The sequence below is a fragment of the Orussus abietinus genome, unplaced genomic scaffold (assembly GCF_000612105.2).
Source record: "Orussus abietinus isolate OABI.00-Male unplaced genomic scaffold, Oabi_2.0 scaffold36, whole genome shotgun sequence".
Lineage (NCBI taxonomy): Eukaryota > Metazoa > Arthropoda > Insecta > Hymenoptera > Orussidae > Orussus > Orussus abietinus.
In genome coordinates this window covers 764846-784165 of record NW_019394241.1, presented here as the reverse complement: position 1 = coordinate 784165, position 19320 = coordinate 764846, and the positions used below count along the sequence as shown (strand labels likewise).

The 19320-nt window shown below is 41.9% G+C and overlaps 1 protein-coding gene across 2 annotated transcripts in view; it reads left to right on the top strand.

Moving 5' to 3' along the window:
* The window catches only part of LOC105703911 (DNA-binding protein D-ETS-4), a 66679-nt gene that overhangs the window by 43497 nt on the left and 3862 nt on the right, over positions 1 to 19320 (top strand). For both annotated transcript variants that reach the window (XM_012432693.1, XM_012432695.1), the window contains exons 2-5: positions 9566 to 9948; positions 10535 to 11169; positions 12909 to 13063; positions 19071 to 19272. In XM_012432693.1, the coding sequence (XP_012288116.1) occupies positions 9566 to 9948; positions 10535 to 11169; positions 12909 to 13063; positions 19071 to 19272 (1375 nt within the window). The remainder of the gene's footprint in view (positions 1 to 9565; positions 9949 to 10534; positions 11170 to 12908; positions 13064 to 19070; positions 19273 to 19320) is intronic.

The following is a 19320-nucleotide window of genomic DNA, read 5'->3' as shown; positions in this document are numbered from 1 at the left end:
AAAAGAAAGGATCGGGAGGAAAGATTCGGATGGTCCTCTTGTGGATACGTCTACAGATCGTTATTTAAAAAGGATGGCAAAGATAACGATTTACTCTGTGATAAACTTGGAAGACAGTTGGGAATGTGACAGTTACTCTAAACAATGTTTAGCAGCGAAATGACATTGAAGAGGAGACGAGAAGTTCAATCCCACTGTTTTCTTCGTTCCATTCAAGGTGGAGTGAAATCCCCTAAAATGAGTCGACTCGAATGAGACACTTTTTTTTAAGAGTACTGGATAGCAACGTCTGAAACATTGACAAATGACTCGTGATTTACGATTATTCTACGAAAACGACATATGCAGTACGCCATTTAATGCAATACCGAATATAATTCGACAGGACGATCGATATAAATATGTACATCGGCAACGTAGGTATTTAGAAAAGCCTTTTTTACCGTCGTCGATGTGTTTCGCTTCACCTCAAGACTTTTCCCTCCTTTTCATCCTTTCAGTCCTCCCCCTTTCTCCCAAACACTTTCTTCCCTCCACCGGAATTTTTTCATCCCTCTTTCGCGAGCCCGTAAAAATTTGTTAATTTATTTACCGACTCGAATAACGAAAACATGTACGTCGAGAAGGGGTAAGGGTTATTGTTTGCACCCGTCCCTAAGAGAAATCAATTAACCCCTCGTTAAATGCTCGTTACGACCCGCTTATGGACGGGGTCCCTCGCATTGTATTACGTAACGGATTGTATCAATTGCATTGTTCCGATCGCACGTGACCGCCGTCACGAGGTACGTCCTACCTCGACGCGTCGCATCATCTCCTCGCTCTCTTTTCCTCTTTCTCTCTCCTCGGCGTCCTTCCTTTCGCCCGGCATTCGTTCTCTCTTATTTTCCTCGCCTCCACCTCTCGTCTCGCCTTTCCCCTCCTTTCGCATTTTATCTTTTAACGGACTCGGCTTCTCGATACCAAGGTCCGCTGATGAAGTGCAAGCCACCTTTCCCGCACTACCACGAACCGGTGGAGGCGTCCGAATGCGTTGCTAATTTGGTGTGCGAAGCAACGAGAAGAGCGAGACTCGACGCAAACGGACAAACGAGAACGACGGTCGTTAAAATGTACATTTAATGCAAATATGGCTACGCCTACTCCTCCTGCGCCTCTTGGAAGGGTCTTGCCCGATATAGTTTTATCCGATCCCCTTTTGCGCATCTATTTGGCTCCCGATCGAGAGCACGTTTTTCTCACTCCTTTTTCTTCCGCATCGTTGGGTATTAATCTTTTTTTTCTCTTCTTGAGAAACGATAAAATCAATGGCCCCTCGTATAGGTAACGTCGAGTTTCCTTATCCGAATGATCGCTTTGTCCACCTTGTGGTCGTCCGGAAAACCATGATCATTGATCATGACAGCAGAGTGACGTTTGTGGTTTCAAAATAGACATATCGCACTGTTTTCCCCGCGGAAAATTTCCGAGAAGCCAAGCTATAATTACCGGAGCCAAATGTATGAATATTGAGCGAGTTCCCGTTTTTAAGAGACGCTTCATTGCGTTTTAATCCCGTTGTTTGCTTTCCGAATTCTCATACAAAAGTTACTGTAAGAGATGGAAACTTCCTGACGTTTCTCTTAATTCTCCTTTTCACGTTCTTTGCGTTCTATTTCCTTCCTCGCTCTTTCGTAAAATAAATACGATTTTTAAGGTGAAGTGAAACACGTCGAGGAACTTGATCGACCTCGGTACAAAAGATTTTCCTAATTACCTACGTTCGTTTTTATATTGACAGCTGTGTTGAATTATATTAAGTACAGTACTAAATGGCGTACTCTGTCGTTTCCGTACAATAATTATAAAGAAATCTAAGTAAATCTGCAGAGTGACACTGCGCCATCTGTGATTTCCGTGTCGACTACATTTTCACTCCGAGACCACATTTAAGCACAGAAGCGCATAAGACACATTTTTTGCCTTTATGCGTTCAAATGCGATTTTCTCGATAATTAATGTGTTCTAAATTGTCGCACAATTGTCCTGACCCTTTCGTTTCTCATATTAGAGCCTTAAATAATTGGGCATCGATCGAAATATGAGAGCTCGGCGCCATTTTGGTTCTCGTCTTTGCCGAGTTAAAAAACTTGTTTTAGGCATTGAAATGTTGAAAGTGTCAGGATAATTCCTAGGTGGTCCTAAACGGATGTTTTATTCGAATCGACTGATTTAAGGGGGCTTTCACTTTACCATAATAAGGGCCGCGTCGCCACGTGCGATCCAAATGGAGCAAACAATGCCGCGCGTGACGTAACGGAATTAGAAAGGATCCGCCGCGCTGGCGAGGTCCTGACGTCACGGGCGCTTAAGGACTCCGCGTCTCGGGTCTTCTAGTCCTGCCCGATCGTAATCATCTCGGCGCGGAGTGGCGCACAAGTCACGGTCCTTGAACCGCTCTTCTTTTTCCGCTCGCCTCCTTTTTTTCCGAGGTCGACGAACCGATCTCGTGCCGAACCGCGGCCTTACGCGCTCGCCGCCCGCCATTTTGGATCGCGCTCCAGTTAAACGCGAGGCGTTGCTCTCTATCTCGCTCGTTCCCGCTCGATCGATCGACCTATCGACCCACCGATCTCGCTCGATCTATCGGTCCCTCGATCCCGTCGATTTCTGGAATCGCGAGATGCACCGTCGCGGCATCGATGTCTCCGGCGGACTCTTTTCCTCCCGTCACGTGGGTGCCCCTCTTCGTCCTTCGCGGAGGCGTAATTGCGTCGCGCGGTGCGTGGGTATCGTCGGTAAAACAGAGCCGACTCAAGGTGATACCGGGTTCCGATCCAGGAATCGTAATGGACGGTCATCTCGCGAAGTCGATTGCGCGGAGAAGTATGCACGTTAAATGGCGGAACGATCGCCTCGATGTATGCCAGACCAGAGTCGCGAAGAAAGGGCTCGCAGGTTCCACGTCCCGTCCGTGTAATGCGAAATGATAAGTTTTCCCGGTTTTTTATTCTTTCCTACGTACTTCTTACTGCGAAGTTGTAGGCGGTGTAGCAAGAATTCCCCAACGAAGCGCGAGGAATCTATTGAAAGACGTGATTTTGAAATTGCGATGGCATTTCTTGTTCTTAAGGTGATATGAAAGAGTCAGGCTATGTTTATATATCTGAGAAGTCAAATCGTTGGGGAAAGTATTCTCCGAATGGTCCGAACTAGGTCCTGGAACTCATGAAATTTCATTTTTCACACAAAGTTTATTTACTTCTCATGGACTAGAACCAACATGGCGTGGTCCGTGCACGTTTTCGATGTTTTACGCTTCTTGGAGGTTTAGGATCGAAAATTTATAATATCGTAGAAATGAAATATTACAGAGTCAGATGGGAAAATGTGGTAAAGACTTTCACCGACGATTGCAAGAGCATGTCCTGCGGCTAACACGTGTTTTTGGAGCAAAAATTCAATTTCAGCTAAACGTCACAGATAGCAACATTGGTTCGTCAAAATATAAAGAGTCATGAATTTATGGGATTTCGGCAGTTTTACATCGATCTTTTTATCATTACTTTTCGAAAATGACATGCAGAACCTTTCAGTTCGTATAATTCTCAACGTAGACTGTAAAAGGCTTCAACATAAATATAAATGACGGTAATGGGACGCGTCAGCTTATGTTACCACTTAAGTATTTAAAACGGCATTCCCACCAAAAAGAGTATAAATGAATTTTATTTTATCGACGTCGATTAAATTTCTCAGCGCCTTTCATATCATCTTAAATATTACAAGATGTGCGGCAGTTTTTACAAAGTAGATATAAAATGAAGACACGGTTAATCGTCGTTCTTGAGTGGTACGCGTTCAGGGGTCAAATCTAATACAGTCGGTAATCGCGAACGTATGTATGGTAATACGTTGTGCGAGGCCAAGTAAATAAGAAATAAATCATAAAACGCGCGGGAACGTTACTATTCAGCGTCCTTATAGATGCGGAGGACTAACGACTCTTCCGCGGATGTGCATAGAGAGTAATGTCGCTTTTATTGCACGCCTCGAAAGAAGCGCGAATGTGGGCGTTGAGAGATGAAGACAAAGGGAGCAAGAGGACGCTCTTTTACTTCCACCGGGCACATTAAATTGGATGATAAAGATTGAGTAATGAGATTGAACTCATAGGCTTTATACGGTAGAACGAAGCGGTACCGTCGTAAAGGACCTTGGATGTCGACAAAGAAGCCATTTTAATACCACGCGACGATAAGAAATTAAAGACCGGTATAAAGTGGCAGTCGAGATGTTGAAGAGGCTATATTCCCGAAAGCGTAAAATACTATTTAAAATGTACAATTACTGCGCACCAGCGTTAACCGCTCACCTTGCGGAGAAAAGAGGAACTAATAATGGAAACAGTTTTAACTTTTGCTTAAATTTGTCTGTGTCAAATTTTTATAATCGCACCGTATCGCTGTTATTATGGGTTGCTGAGGTGTGTAGTTTCATTAGAACTAATAATGAAAACAATTTTAACTTTTATTCAAATTTGTCTGTGTCAAATTTTCATAATCGCACCGTATCGCTGTTATTATGGGATAGTGGTGTGTGTAGTTTCATTAGAACTAATAATGAAAACAGTATTAACTTTTGCTAAAATTTGTCTGTGTCAAATTTTCATAATTGCACCGTACCGTTGTTATTGTGGGATGGTGGTGTGTGTAGTTTCATTAGAACTAATAATGGAAACAATTTTAACTTTTGCTTAAATTTGTCTGTGTCAAATTTTTATAATCGCACCGTATCGCTGTTATTATGGGATGGTGGTGTGTGTAGTTTCATTAGAACTAATAATGAAAACAGTATTAACTTTTGCTAAAATTTGTCTGTGTCAAATTTTCATAATCGCACCGTATCGCTGTTGTTATGGGATGCTGGTGTGTGTAGTTTCATTTGCGAAATTTCTTTTTGATAATTTGGTGTTATCGGTGCCCGTTTCTGCACGAGTAAGAAGACTCGACGATTGCTATGCACGTATTTCGAAAGTCCTTTTTATGGTAACGCGATTTAAGAAGCACTCGTTTGAATTTCAACGATTACGTCGATACCGAAGATTGCGTTTCTCGGAAATCCATTATTAGAAATTGGCTCCGAACTTCAGTGATAAATTTGGATCGAGTATTTCCACTTCAAACCTGAGGTTTGCCCAACCATTGCGATGCAGTTGCAGTTTTCGTCGATCGTAGGCGAAAAGATAATAAACTCTCACGGGTTGCGGGATAAATAATTTAATCTCTGGGTATATTTGGAGGCAGCCGGATGCTGGATAAGTCAATTTCCAGATTCATGAACACCAAACGTCCACAGAGATTTCCGTTTTACCGAGCTATAAAGACCTCGTCTACAATGTTAAAGCGATTGGAAATTGCCAACTCGATGTAGAAATTATTTTGAAAATTGTTACCATCTGACTTACCTATTCAAATTAATTACCAGAGTAATCTAAATGGAGAATGATGATCGTTCAGTTCTTAAATGTAGTTTTTATTGCTCTCATTAATTTCAACGCATATTTACATTTCACGTGGTTATTTATTTTTACTTCGAGGTCATATGATCGGTAATATTTTCCGAGTATTTATATTTTTAAACAATGAGAGGAAGGAACTTGGAATGGACGTTTATAATGTATTCGGCAGATAATATTTAAAAAATACTTAAAATGAAACGAAATATTTTGTATATCCGGTAGGAAAATATTATGAAAACGCATGGAGATAATATTATATAAATACTATAGAGATAATAATCTGAAGTAAACGTTTTGCAAATATTTCACATGTCTGTTAAATATTTACAAAATGTACGATATTCGTTAAATACATAGAAAATATAGGGCAAATATTTTGTGCTACTAGGATTCTATCGAAGACTCTTGAAAAAAAAGTATTTTACTCGAATGACTGATTTTAGGGGGGTTTCACTTCACCTTAAGACAGGAGAAACCCAATGATAGGAAGAATTCCCGTTTTCCCATTTTAAAAGATCTTATCTCCACCTCCACCATAACGTTAAATATTTGCAAAATGTACGATATTCGTTAAATACATAGAAAATATAGGGCAAATATTTTGTGCTACTAGGGTCCTATCGAAGACCCTTGAAAAAAAAGTATTTTACCCGAATGACTGATTTTAGGGGGGTTTCACTTCACCTTAAGACCGGAGAAACCCAAGAAGAAGAATTCCCATTTTCCCATTTTAAAAGAAGATCTTATCTCCACCTCCACCATAACGTTTCCATACTCGAAAGGGATCTTTTATTACGACGTAATATCAGTCGTGAATAACCCGCGAGAACCGTGGAACCATCTCAGAGTTGGCCGTTCGCGGGCATAATTCTCGCCAGTCGACTTTCTTCGAGGTCCTCGATCCGAATCCCGGGTGCCTCTACCTCCTTAGATTCCGTGGTGGTAGATAGGGCGCTTCTTTGAGCCGAAGAAGAAGAGGGCCCCGCCGTATAACAATCTTGAAGGATCGGATCGCTTTCCTACGCGATCTTGCGCGTGTGCACGCGGTACCTTGAGGTTCTCTTGCCTACGTGTGCCCTCGCGCATGTGTACATGGATGCACATGTACGTACGTGGGGGTGTGCGAGCGTAATCGTTTATTTCGCGTCGACCTTTGCAGGGCACTACGTCAAGTTGTCAGACGCGACCCCGCCTGGCGTATGGAAGATGCACTGGGAACGTTGTAATGGGCTTACAAAGCGTAACAAACTGATGCGAGGTCAAACACACGACGGGCAATAAACACACGCCGAGATAAATGGCCCTTAGGTTCCACGGGGAAAGTGTTTTGGCGCGTTTAAGCGCGCCCGTGGTATTCCTCAGGGTGGCGGGATCTTTGCCGGCCGACGTACTTCGGGTCTGGTACCGCCATTAAGTGCATCGAATCGGCGTTACACTTTTTCGCTAGGTGGATTTTCTAATCGTTCCTAATGCTCGTGGCATTGTTTCAAAGAGTGGCGAGGCGTATATCAAATGAAATTTATTCATGTGTGGAGGTCTTCGTTGTCTTCGATGGCATCGGTACCTACCCCACGAAGGACGTAGAGGTAATTGGATTTAGTCTTTCTTGTTATCTAAATTTTGACATACAGGCTGGTCTTTGTTCTCTTTGGTTGTGGGGTACAAACTTAACGCGCAAACGTCACAAACATTTGTTACTCGCAAACGCTCGCAGCAAGATTAAACAATGAATTGTTTTACAAGGGAGGAATACTTTTACACGAATTAATAATGAGAACCGAAATGTTTGTCATAACGTGAAAGTCACGTCATGTCACATTGAGTCGGCATTTTTTATTATAGCGCTCTGCAGATAATTCGTATTGAACTTTTTTCTGGTCGAATTTTAGAATACGGTAATTAACTGCAGCCGAACAATTACCGAGAACGTATTCCACGACGGTATAATTCTACATCCATATTAAACTTTTCGGTCATGTCAAAAGGACCATCTGTCCCATTTTTTCAGTTGCTCTTAACCCTTTGTCATACGTCAATTTTCATAAATACGTCGATATAACTAGTCAATATAAGGTAAACAGTTAATTACTCGCTTGGTTACTCTGAAGTACTTTCAGGTACACTTAGGCTCGTCATAAAGATGAAAGATATATTTCTGTCTGGTGTATCTTAGAAGAGCTGGAATCCTGATCTTGTATGTAGAAGAAAAGAGTGGTAGTAATGATCGTAATAGCAGCAAATTCAATTAATTTCCAAACTATTGCGTTGGACAGATTTAGTACGCCGTTGTGGGAAATTAATTTTTGCAACGGCTATTCTCCGATGCGGTATAATTAAAACATTTGTCAATGTTAATAGAGATAGAAAACGTACAGCTGCTGTATCGCAGCTGTGAAGAAAGACACCGATAACAAAATGTGCGAAAGGTGAGACTTTCGGGTCGGATGATGTTTCGGGTAACTTGGGAAGGTTTCTTAAATTATTTCGGGTTATCACAAAGTTCATCGGCGTTCCGTGAATTTGTTACTGGTTCTTTGAAACGGTAAAGAGAAAATGTTTCACCACAAAGTATTGTAGAAAGTACAATGGATTGACGTAAGAACATAGCTAAAAAAACTAAGTGCTCGAATTCATTAGGCGGGAGTAAATCGGCATGAACGTTCATTATTATAGAAAACCTGTATTCTGCCCTACGGGTTATTATTTCTATTTAAACAGGTCTATTTTAATAATAGAACATTTTATCAAATAATGCGATTCGAGGATAAAGCTTATCTTATCATTACTAGACAAGCTCCCTTCATCCAACCCAGTATAAAATTTAGACATAGAGTTGGTACATGGTCAAAATGATATCACGGTTTCTGGTATCCAATAGGCAAAAGTTTAGTATTAAATCAATACAAATTGTAGTATGGAACAATTCCACTAAATCCTCTGGGAGACCGAAACAGTCATTACTCGGTCAAGTCATTAACCGGACTAAATGCCGTGCTGATCATGTTTAGGTTATTTACTCTTTTGGCCGCTTGGTCATTTAACCGGTTAACAGAGTAAATTTTCACAATAAATTCCAACTTCTCGGTGTGGTCACGTCGGAGCATAAAACTCCCGATAAACATTCAAATCCGAGTCCATTAGGATCCATAAGCATTAAAATTCGATTTGCATTCCGCGGCGCAACGTAGCATGCCACTTTCTACATTAAGCAGAGCATGTACAACATATCGTTGGTGTAGTCGTGTTACCTAAAATTTCCAACAGGAAGTTCTTACGCGTTTACGCCCAATCATAGCGTGCCTGTATGTTCCATATAATTTAAATCTTTATTAGATGTATAGGCAAGCTTTTAATCTTTAATAATAAAAAGTTTCACCTGAGCGATTGCTATGTGAACCACACTTCACGGTAATTTCGTAATCAGGGATATACCTGCGTAATTTTTATCTTGGGTAATTTGAAATCATGCGCTATAGGTACTAAATGTATTTATATATGTTAATACCATCTGTCTCACAATATTGACTTAAATGACGATTCATTCTTCATTATTAAATTTTACCGCGTGTCAACAATTGTCATCTACGTTCGACTTTAGTATCCGTTTCCTTTGATCGCCTCGAATTTCGTCATTGAATTATTGAATTATTAGCGAAATTTAGTCGTTAGGGTTACAAAGACAATTTATAATGTTTAATTTCTCATCTCTGCGATCTTGGTTTCCGTAAATGACCATTCATTTTCCATTATTAAATTTTACCGTCTGCCGACAATTGTCATCGAAGTTCGACTTTAGTATCCGTTTCCTTTGATCACCGCGAATTTCGCCATCGAATTATTGAATTATTAGCGGAATTAAGTCCTTAGGGTTTGAAAAACAATTTATAACGTTTAATTTCTCATCTCTACGATCTTGGTTTCCTTGCAGATGCTCGATGCTTGATACTCGACGCCGCGAATTTCGCCATCGAATTATTGAATTATTAGCGGAACTTAGTTGTTAGGATTACAAAGACAATTTATAATGTTTAATTTCTCATCTCGACGATCTTGGTTTCCTTGCAGATGCCACAAACAGTGCCCACGGCCGCTGGCTTCTCGCCATCGTTCGACTACAGCACCTTCCAGTTCGACCTGTCCCTTTTGCCAGAGGAGTACAACGTTCAGAACACGCAAATCACCCTGAAGCCGACCCAAATCAAGCAGGAAGTCCATTCGCCCCGTCCCGCTTCGCCCACAACCTACCCCAGTCCGCCGTATCCTAGGTTAACTGGTGAATTATCCCCGAATTACTCTCAGGACGGTTCGCCAGGGTATCCCACGAGTCCTTGTTACGTTCCGCACAGCCCACAAAGCGCCCAGTTCTATCCAACAAGTCCCGAACCATCCAAACAGCCGGTCAAGAGGGAAAAGAGCCTCGACCTCTTGGCTATCCTCCAAGAATCCAGGTAATTACTATTCCAGCACTTCTTATTAACTAATATGAAATTATTAAGGGGATGTGAAAGTGCCATCTGAAAGGTCAATCGTTCATGAAACTTTTCGCTTAATTAGGCATAACGAATTGTTTCAAACTTTTCAACCTGAATATAAAAGCTATAATGAAAGTTATGACACCTATGAAATTTCACGTTAAACATAAATTTAAATATCTGTAAGCAAATTGTTTAAAAATATGGAAAATACTCTTTAGAGCAAAAATTTAGTTGCAGATAAATGTCATAGATGTTGGTTCGTCAAAATATAAATAGTCATGGATTCATGGGATTTCCGCAGTTTTACATCGATCTTTTTATCACTACTTTACCGAAATGATATATAGAACCCTTCAGTTCGTATAATTCTCAACGCAGATTGTAAAAGACTTGAATATAAATATAAATGTCGGTAATGGGACGCGTCAGCTTATGTTACTACTTGAGTATTCAAAAGGGTATTCCCCCCAAAAAGGGGATAGTTGAATTTTATTTTATCGACGTCGATTAAATTTCTTAGCGTCTTTCATATCCTCTTAATACACGGAATGGTGTTTAGACTGCTTGCAGAGAGCCTGGGTTACAGGGAGGACTCGACCGACTGCACTGTACCTTGCACTCCACCCAGAACAGAGGAAGACATTTACAACTCCTTGGACTCGGATTTTTTCCCCCGAAAAGAGTCTTCCAACTCCCTTTTGAAAGAGATCCTCTTCAAGGAGGAACCTCTGTCATCGGCTTCTCCGTCATCTTCGTCATCTTCCTCGACTTCCTCGGCGTCCCCACGACCTGCGGAACTCGAAACTTCCCCTCTTCGAGAACTCCTCTACAAGGGGAGTCAAAAGAGTATCCTGGAGGAAGTATCAACGATAAAAGTTGAACGACAGCAAGAGGAAGTACTAACCGTGAAGCTCGTCAATCCTGCCCAGAGGGAGGAAAGCCTCTTCAAGGACGGACAAAAGAGCGACCATCAATTACTCAGAGAAGTCCTGCGGGACACCAGCTTCCAACGAAAGTACAATCTGAGGCCCGTGGACCTCGGTAGCGTTGGTACTGGATTCGTCGAGGACATGGAGGGCAACGAATGCGTCGGTGACCTCGCCAGGGAACAAATCGAACCCGTCCTTAGCCTCGCGATCCAGCAACTCCAGAAGGACTTCGACAACACTTGCGTGGCACTAGGTATCCACCCTGGTGAGTGAAAACGGTTCTTTTATAATTATTTTTAGAGTGATTCCATCGGACATACCTCCCAGTACCTTGGTATCGCATGTCTTTCTCTGAGTACAAACTTACCGCACCATAATTGTCCTAACAGTCAACGTCAAAGCTCAAAGTCGTTTTTCAATTAAGGTGAATTGAAATACGTGGAGGAACTTGATCGACGTCGGTAAAGAAGGTTTTTCTAAATACCCACGTTCCCGACGTTCGTTTTTATATTCACAGCTGTGTCGAATTATATTCAGTATTGTACTTAATGGCATACTGTATCTATTGTTTTCGTACGATAATTATAAAGAAATCGAAGTAAAGCTCCAAAAATCCTCTGGATTTATCGTTTCTGAGGCCCTAATTGACTGCAGTGTGCCCCCTGCGCCATCTGTGATTTCCGTGTCAACTAAATTTTTATCGATTACCTGAGTGTTCTACATTGTAATCGTTAAATTGTTCTGACACTCCGCAACGTTGGTATTTAGAAAACCCTTTTTTACCGACGTCGATTAAGTTCTTTGATGTGTTTCACTCCAACTTGATATATAGATCATGCGTTTCTGACTTCGGATACAGGCCTACAGGAATTTTGAACTCTCAAGCAAATTTGGCTGTAGATCCATCTGTCCATTTGCTTTTTTAACCTCGTCCCACGACGCCGTTACCTTGCCGGAGGCTGCAGGAACCACACAAGACGGGGCCGGTTATTCGTATTGGTCTAAGTCGTGACGTCAGGCTCGGAATAAGTTACAGCACTGCGACTCATGTCAGTGCTTTCACGGGGTTACGAAACTTCGAGGTTCCCCTCAAGGTCGACACGATTTTGTCCGATCGACCCATTGCTTGAACTACTTTGTGGCCAGGAGACAGCGATCTATCGATTGCTATCAATCGGGGGACACGCCATTTCCTATGCCTTCTCAGCACCATAGATGAAATAGTGGGTTCGGCACCACATTCAGAAGATTTCCTTAGATCCAAACTTGTTATATGTACGTTCCATTACATGTTACAAACGTTTCGTAATGGTTATGTGACACTGAAAAAGCTCGCGTCGTAAATCCTTGGGGGAAGAGGGGCTCTATTAGTATTTTCCTGAAGGAGGATTTAACCTTTAGCAGATGATTTCGCGTATAAATGAAATTATTCCGGATTTAGGTGACATAGAATAAACTATCTTATACGGTGCAATGAAAAGCGCGTGATAGAAGTAGATCAGTTGACTCGGCAACTGATTTTTTACAATGAACTTAAAAAATAGCAAAGTGCATAGCTCACCCTCAAACTCGGTGGAGGAAGAAAGTGAGACTTGGGTCGAGCTTTCTCATTGGTAGGAAAAATTCTCGAAGGTTCAGGGAAGTCGCGGGTCCACGGAATAATTCCTTGAGTGACATGTGGGAGCCAGAGACAAACTTAGAAATTTTTGGAAAATTAGAAAATGTGTTCACCAGACCGTCCCGTGTCTTTGAGGACAACCCTCGAAAAGACCCTTTTCTCGGGAGGACCTCGAGGTTTTTTTGGGCCTTGACTCGAATGGTTAAAAAATGACTAATTTATCCTACGAATTGATTGGGATGGGCTACCGACGCTCCGGGTTAAACTATTGTTACGTAGCCGCGTTTGATGGGAATATACTTTAAAAAATGGGAAAATACTTAAGGTACTTACTCGCTATTGGTCATGTATCTATTTGTCGAATCTCTGTTTAATTGCTTTTTTAGAACCACGCCGCTGGAGTGCGGCCGACGTTGCAGCTTGGGTGCAATGGGCGAGAGGGCAATTACAATTACCCTCGGTACCTCTAGAAAGCTTCAACGTTGACGGAGCTACCTTGGCGACCTTCACGGAGGAAGAATTCTGCCAGAGAGCACCCGAGGTGAGTGATTCCATTTCAGATTAAGATTTTCCTCAAACGTAGGTCCCTCGTACTTTCCCTGAGATTGCATCTCCGATTTCTCATGAGATCGTACGGCACAATCACGCGTGGGAACCATTATGGGGCAAATTGCGGGAAATCAGATTCCAGAAGTACCGTTTATTCTATCAGCTGGATCGAACGGCGCGTTCGATCTGAAAAATATGCTTCATTTTAAACGATTGTTGATTCTTCCCTGCGCAGGAAGTATGCAAACAATAATGGGGTAATGCGCAAGGACAATGCGCAGCGTTATTGCCTTCGATAACGGATTAGGGATAATGTGATAGCATGCATAATTCTATTGTTTAGCAATAACAGCACTGTTATCGGGAATACCTATCTTTTTCAACTCTTATCATTTCGTATCGGTTAATCGTAGTCTCGGAACTAACTCGCTTCAATATGACTCAGGTCGTGATTACAATTTCATCAATTTCAAGAGCACGCAGTCCGGGTTAAGTTTATCCATCTAATAAGCAAACCATTAAAAACTGAACTATGAGAAATCCTCTGAGGATTTTCCACGATATAGGGAAATCTTTATGACTTTTCGAGGATCTCTTTACTTACTCCTTTTCCTTAAAAAACGCATTTGTATGGATTAAGGTGATATGAAGGAGTCAGCCTATATATATCTGTGAGGTCAAATCGTTGGTGAAAGTATTCCCCGAATTGGGGGTACCGATTCGTTTCAAATTTTACCACGGGAATACGGAGGCCCTAAAGTAGGTCTTGAAACTCAGGAAATTTCACTCTTCATCCAAAATGTATTTACTTATCATGGACTAGAACCAACATGGCGTGGTCCGGGAACGTTTTCGATCTTTTCCGCTTCTTGGAGGCATAGAATGGAAAATTCAGAATACCGTAGAAATGAAATATTCCAGAGCCAGATGGGAAAATGTGGTAAATACTTTCACCGACGAGAATGCTGGCTTGTCCTGCGGCTAACTCATGTTTTTAGAGAAAAAATTTAGTTGCAGCTAAACGTCACAGATGGCGACGTTGGTCCTAAACAGTCGTTAGAATAATGAATTCCCGGGATTTCGGCAGTTTTACATCGATCTCTGCGTCATTACTTTCCTAAAATGACATATGGAACGCTTCAGTTCGTATAATTCTCAACATAGACTGTAAAAGACTTCAATATAAATATAAATGTCGAGACCGTGACGGCTTATGTTACCACTTGAGTATTCAAAATGGCGTCCCCACCAAAAAGGGTATAGATGGATTTTATTTATGTTTTATTTTATCTTTTTATTCAATATTTTTAATTTATCCACCTCGATGAAATTTCTCAGCGCCTTTCATATCATCTTAATGTGGTCCATTTGAGCCACGTCAGATTCGACGTAAACGCTGATTTTGGTTGCACCATGGTTGCACAACAGGTCTCGATTTCATTCGTCCAAAGTCCAGGCTGGAGATTTCGGATTATCCCAGGGATTTATCGTCGCCGCGGATGAGAATCTCCCTAGGAGGTTATCACCTTGGCCTTAGTCGACCCGACCTTCCAATGGTGCGGTCTCGAACTTCGACCCATCGCTTAATCTCTCCGGGTACACTGTGGACACGAATGCCTTCCCGTTGTGCATCAACAACGCCATATCTGTAGGAAAGGCATTCATGTCCGCCACTGTACATGGCAGCGAAACAATCTAGGGGAAAATGGGTATTTCTCGGATACCGCGCAAGTCGGACAGTCGCTTGCCCATTGTCAATCGGAATTCCCTATTCCCCTTTGACCCGGTTCACAGTTTCCTCCAAGTTAGCCCAAGTCACCTCGTTTTAAGTCGACTTGTCTCTGTCGTTTCTGTCTGACATGACTCGGTTGCCTTTGATCACTGATCTATATACACTATGGTTCTTACTCATATCTCACTTTTAGGGTTAAAAGACGTATTTTAGAGCACCGTTAAAAGTTANATATATAATATATTCGGTGCTGTCGAGATCCGTTGAGGAACGCAATGAACTAAATTCTCGTTCAAGGTATAGTAAAGTGCTCTGAAACGCGGAGTGAAAATGAATTATGATCGCAATTCATACGTTGAAATCAATAATCCGTTGATTAGACACAGTAAATGGTATGCCGTGTATCGTGAGCTCGGATTAATTCTCGAGAATGATACCATTACGGCTGTTGGGAGTTTCACTCGGAGCACGGTTTTCTCAACGCTCTCTGGCACGTCGCTCTTCCTATGTTCTCCCTTCAGAATCGTATTTATTTTCTGAACCCCCCAATTTTATTGCTCCCCTTATGAGGCTCATAACCGTACCTCTCGACACGTCCTTATTTCATCTCGATGACAGGTCGGAACGGCGAGGAAGAAGATTTGCACTAGGGAACGCCGAGTCTAGTGATCTTGCATCAGGTGAGGAAATACCCCACGTTTCAGGTGTACTTAATAACGATGTATATCGCTTGAAGAGGCCCATTCGGAGGGTGTCGGCATTGGGAAATCCAGCGATGAAAATCATGTCGGTATGAATATATGGACACCTCATTTCACCTAAGTAAGATCACTTCGCCAACACGCATCCCGTTATTCCTATAAGATCCCGGTCCTGCCCCGTCATCCATATTCTTGCCGCTGAATCATTCTCACTCTCTCTTTTGGTTAGCACGCTCACGAATGCCAAGCCATGCCTAAATGAACTCGATGAAACGATTTCCTCGGTATTTAATCATCGGTATTCTTCCATATTATCATCTAATCTGAAAAATGTTGACGCAAGTAATGGCCAGGATTTCATCATTTCGTTCCTTAACCTACGAAAGGAATTATATCTTATCAAATCTGTCCTTTTTCACGATCATGCAATAATTTGTATAAACATACCGATATCTTGGAATTTATATTTAAAATATTGCCGCTGAATCATTCTCACTCTCTCTTTTGGTTAGCACGCTCACGGATGCCAAGCTATGCCTAAATGAACTCGATGAAACGATTTCCTTGGTATTTTTCCATATTATCTTCAAATCTGTCTTTTTCACGATCATGCAATAATTTGTATAAACATACCGATATCTTGAAATTACTATTTCAGAGCATTTGGTCCGTAGAACGCGAGTAACCAATGTCCATCTTCAAAGTGATTTTCGGTAGTCTTAGAGAAAAAATGAATTCTTTTAACAATGACCGAACTGTTGGATGTGGGCTATCATTTTATTGCAAATCACTGAAAAGTTTCGGATGACTTTGGTACAGCTTGACTGGATTTACTTCGCTTCGGCCTCTTTCAGGCACTGCTGAAAGTGACGAAGAGCGTTTAGAATGAGAAAAAGAGATCGCGGGGAGAGTTTGAAGAACCGCCGCCACCGAAAGCCGAGTGAAAGTGAATTTCTTAGAGAGCCTTTATACTCGGCTCGTTTTTTCCTCGTAGTCCAGAAATACCCGTCTCGAGCGTTAAAAGGATATGAAAGGCGCTAAGAAATTTAATCGACGTCGATAAAGTAAAATTCATCTATACCCTTTTTGGTGGGAATGCCGTTTTGGATACTCAAGTGGAAACATAAGCTGGCGCGTTCCATCACCGTCATTTATATTTATGTTGAAGTCTTTTACAGTCTCCGTTGAGAATTATACGAACTGAAAGGTTCTATATGCCATTTCGGTAAAGTAATGATAAAAAGATCGATGTAAAACTGCCGAAATCCCATGAATTCATGACTCTTTATATCTTAACGAAGCAACGTCGCCATCTGTGACGTTTAGCTGCAACTAAATTTTTCCTCTAGAATTCTCTCGCAATCGTTGGTTAAACTATTAACCACATTTTCCCATCTGACTCTGTAATATTCCATTTCTACGGTATTCTACATTGTTCAAGCTAGGTCCTGAAACTCTTCATTTTCGATTCTAAGCCCCCAAGAAGCGTAAAACATCGAAAACGTGCACGGACCACGCCATGTTGGTTCTAGTCCATAAGTAAATAAATTTTTGATGAAAAATGAAATTTTATGAGTTGCAGGACCTACTTTAGGGCCTCCTTATTCACGTGGTAAAATTCGAAACGAATCGGTACACCCAATTCGGAGAATACTTTCCCCAACGATTTGACTTCTCAGATATATATATCGGCTGATTCTTTCATATCCTCTTAACGTCAGCGAACATCGAACCAGGATTCGCCTACTCGCTTGACCTTCTTGGACCGAGTCAGCTTCCCAGAGAAAATTCCGATTTTCCTCGTGAAAGGAGGATATCGGCCCGGCATGCTCGCTCTTAAAGTGTCTTGCGACAAGTCGGAAGTTTCTGAAATGCAGTTCCATTTCCTGTACCTGTAATAGAGTAACGACTTATTTTTCTTCACGTTTGAATATGCTGAAAAATGAAGTTTTCAGTTATTTTTTTAAATTAAGTTCTGGTAATTTCGCGGAGGCTCACAGGAGGATTTGACTATACATTGTCCCTTACGTATGTATGTATCGGTTTATAATCGAATTCCATATTACATTCAGGTACGTTAATATATCTGTTTATGACTAATTCGGTTTCTTCCATCTTCAGTTGTCATCCTAAAGATGAAACTGGCACTTCTTCAAAAATGCATCGATTCCCTTTACGATAAGTTCTCCTAAGAGAAGTAAAAATCCATAGTATAAATTTGTTTAAGTAATGGCGGTAAGAGTACTTATGTAAAAAAAAAAAAGAGATAGTTTTTCTACAAGAAAATGTATACTTTTAACTCTGAGAAATCATCACTGATCATTTACATTTTAGAATTTTCGCTGGCTAAACAATATGGTCAAAGTCGGATTCTAACCGCATTGTTTCCGTCTGCATTCATCCTCCGCAAGCGTAACGCATTTTTTCACGTTTTTGCGCTTCGTCAGTCGGTCATTTCGCGCGGTAGGTTTCAATTCCGATTTCGAAAGATCGATCTTCGAGAGTTGCGAGGGGGCGGCAGTGCGCATGCGCGCTCGGCATGGGCGCGAGTTCCGAATCACGTGGCCCGCGCGCGTCACGAGGTGCGCACGGGGTATATATAAAACGTCGCATAACTGCATCTAAGGTGCGTTTCTCGATCCCTCCGCGTCCCGGGGCGCCGACCGGCGGCCGGGGGAGGCGCGTGATTGGTTCTTTCCGATGGACCGGCGCGCCTGATTGGCTCGTCCGTTGGAGCGCGGCGGTACCGGCCACGGTAAGTGGGTCACCACCGCGCCGGGGCCTATTGCGTCGCTGCTTTCTCTTCGCGCGAGCGAGTCCGGACTGGTCCGGACTCGACGATGAGGAATTCTAACGCTTACGTGTCTCGGCCCGACCGTAACGGTTCTGCACCTGTTTCGGGGAACCGGATCTGCCAAAACCGCGGAAAAACCGCACGATGGCTTCTCTGGACCCTTCAGCGACCGGGAACCTGTCCATTACGTTCGGAATGTCGTTACGAGAGAAAAGGGGGACGGTTTTCGGACGGGGTGACGAAACTAGGTTAGTCATTTCTTCACGATGAAATTGCTCTTTCATCACGGAGAAATTGATTTCCTCGTTAAATACTTGTCCTTCAATTATATCTTTAGCTAACCAGGTACGCAGGATGAAATGATACCCTAGTAGCACAAAATATTTTCCTTATACTTTCTACATACTTACGGAATATCGTACATGTTGTAAATATTTACCAGACATTTGAAATATTTCCAAAACATTTACTTTAGAATATTATTTATATCGTGTTTGTGTATTAGCTTCACGTGTTTTCGTCATATTTATTTTATAGACGTACGAAACGTTTCGTTTCATTTTAATACAAGTGTTTTTTGTTAAATGTCATCTGTCGAATTCACTATAAACGTTTTAAAAATATTCAAAATCACACCCATAATAAAATAGCTGAACGAAAATATTGGAAAAATTTGTTATATTTTTTTTATAACAAATGAACTGTCCGACGATGATGAATTTATCGACAACTAGACGGTAAAGTGAAGGAAAGATTTCTTGTGTTCTTACAGTGCGGCAGTATGTTGCACGCGCAGCTAGAAATCTGGAAGGCAGCGGTCGAGGAATCCCCTAGAAATACCCTAGCGGCCTCATGGAGCCCCACGGCGGTAGTTCTTTCCCCTGGCAACGGCGCTGTCAGCGTCGCCTCGCCTCTGAACAGCACGGGACCAGGAAGTGTCAAGGGATCCACTTGCACCGTAGACTTTTCCGATGGTGAGTCCAGTTCATCCTCTTTCCTTATTTAGATAAGTTCTTGCCAGG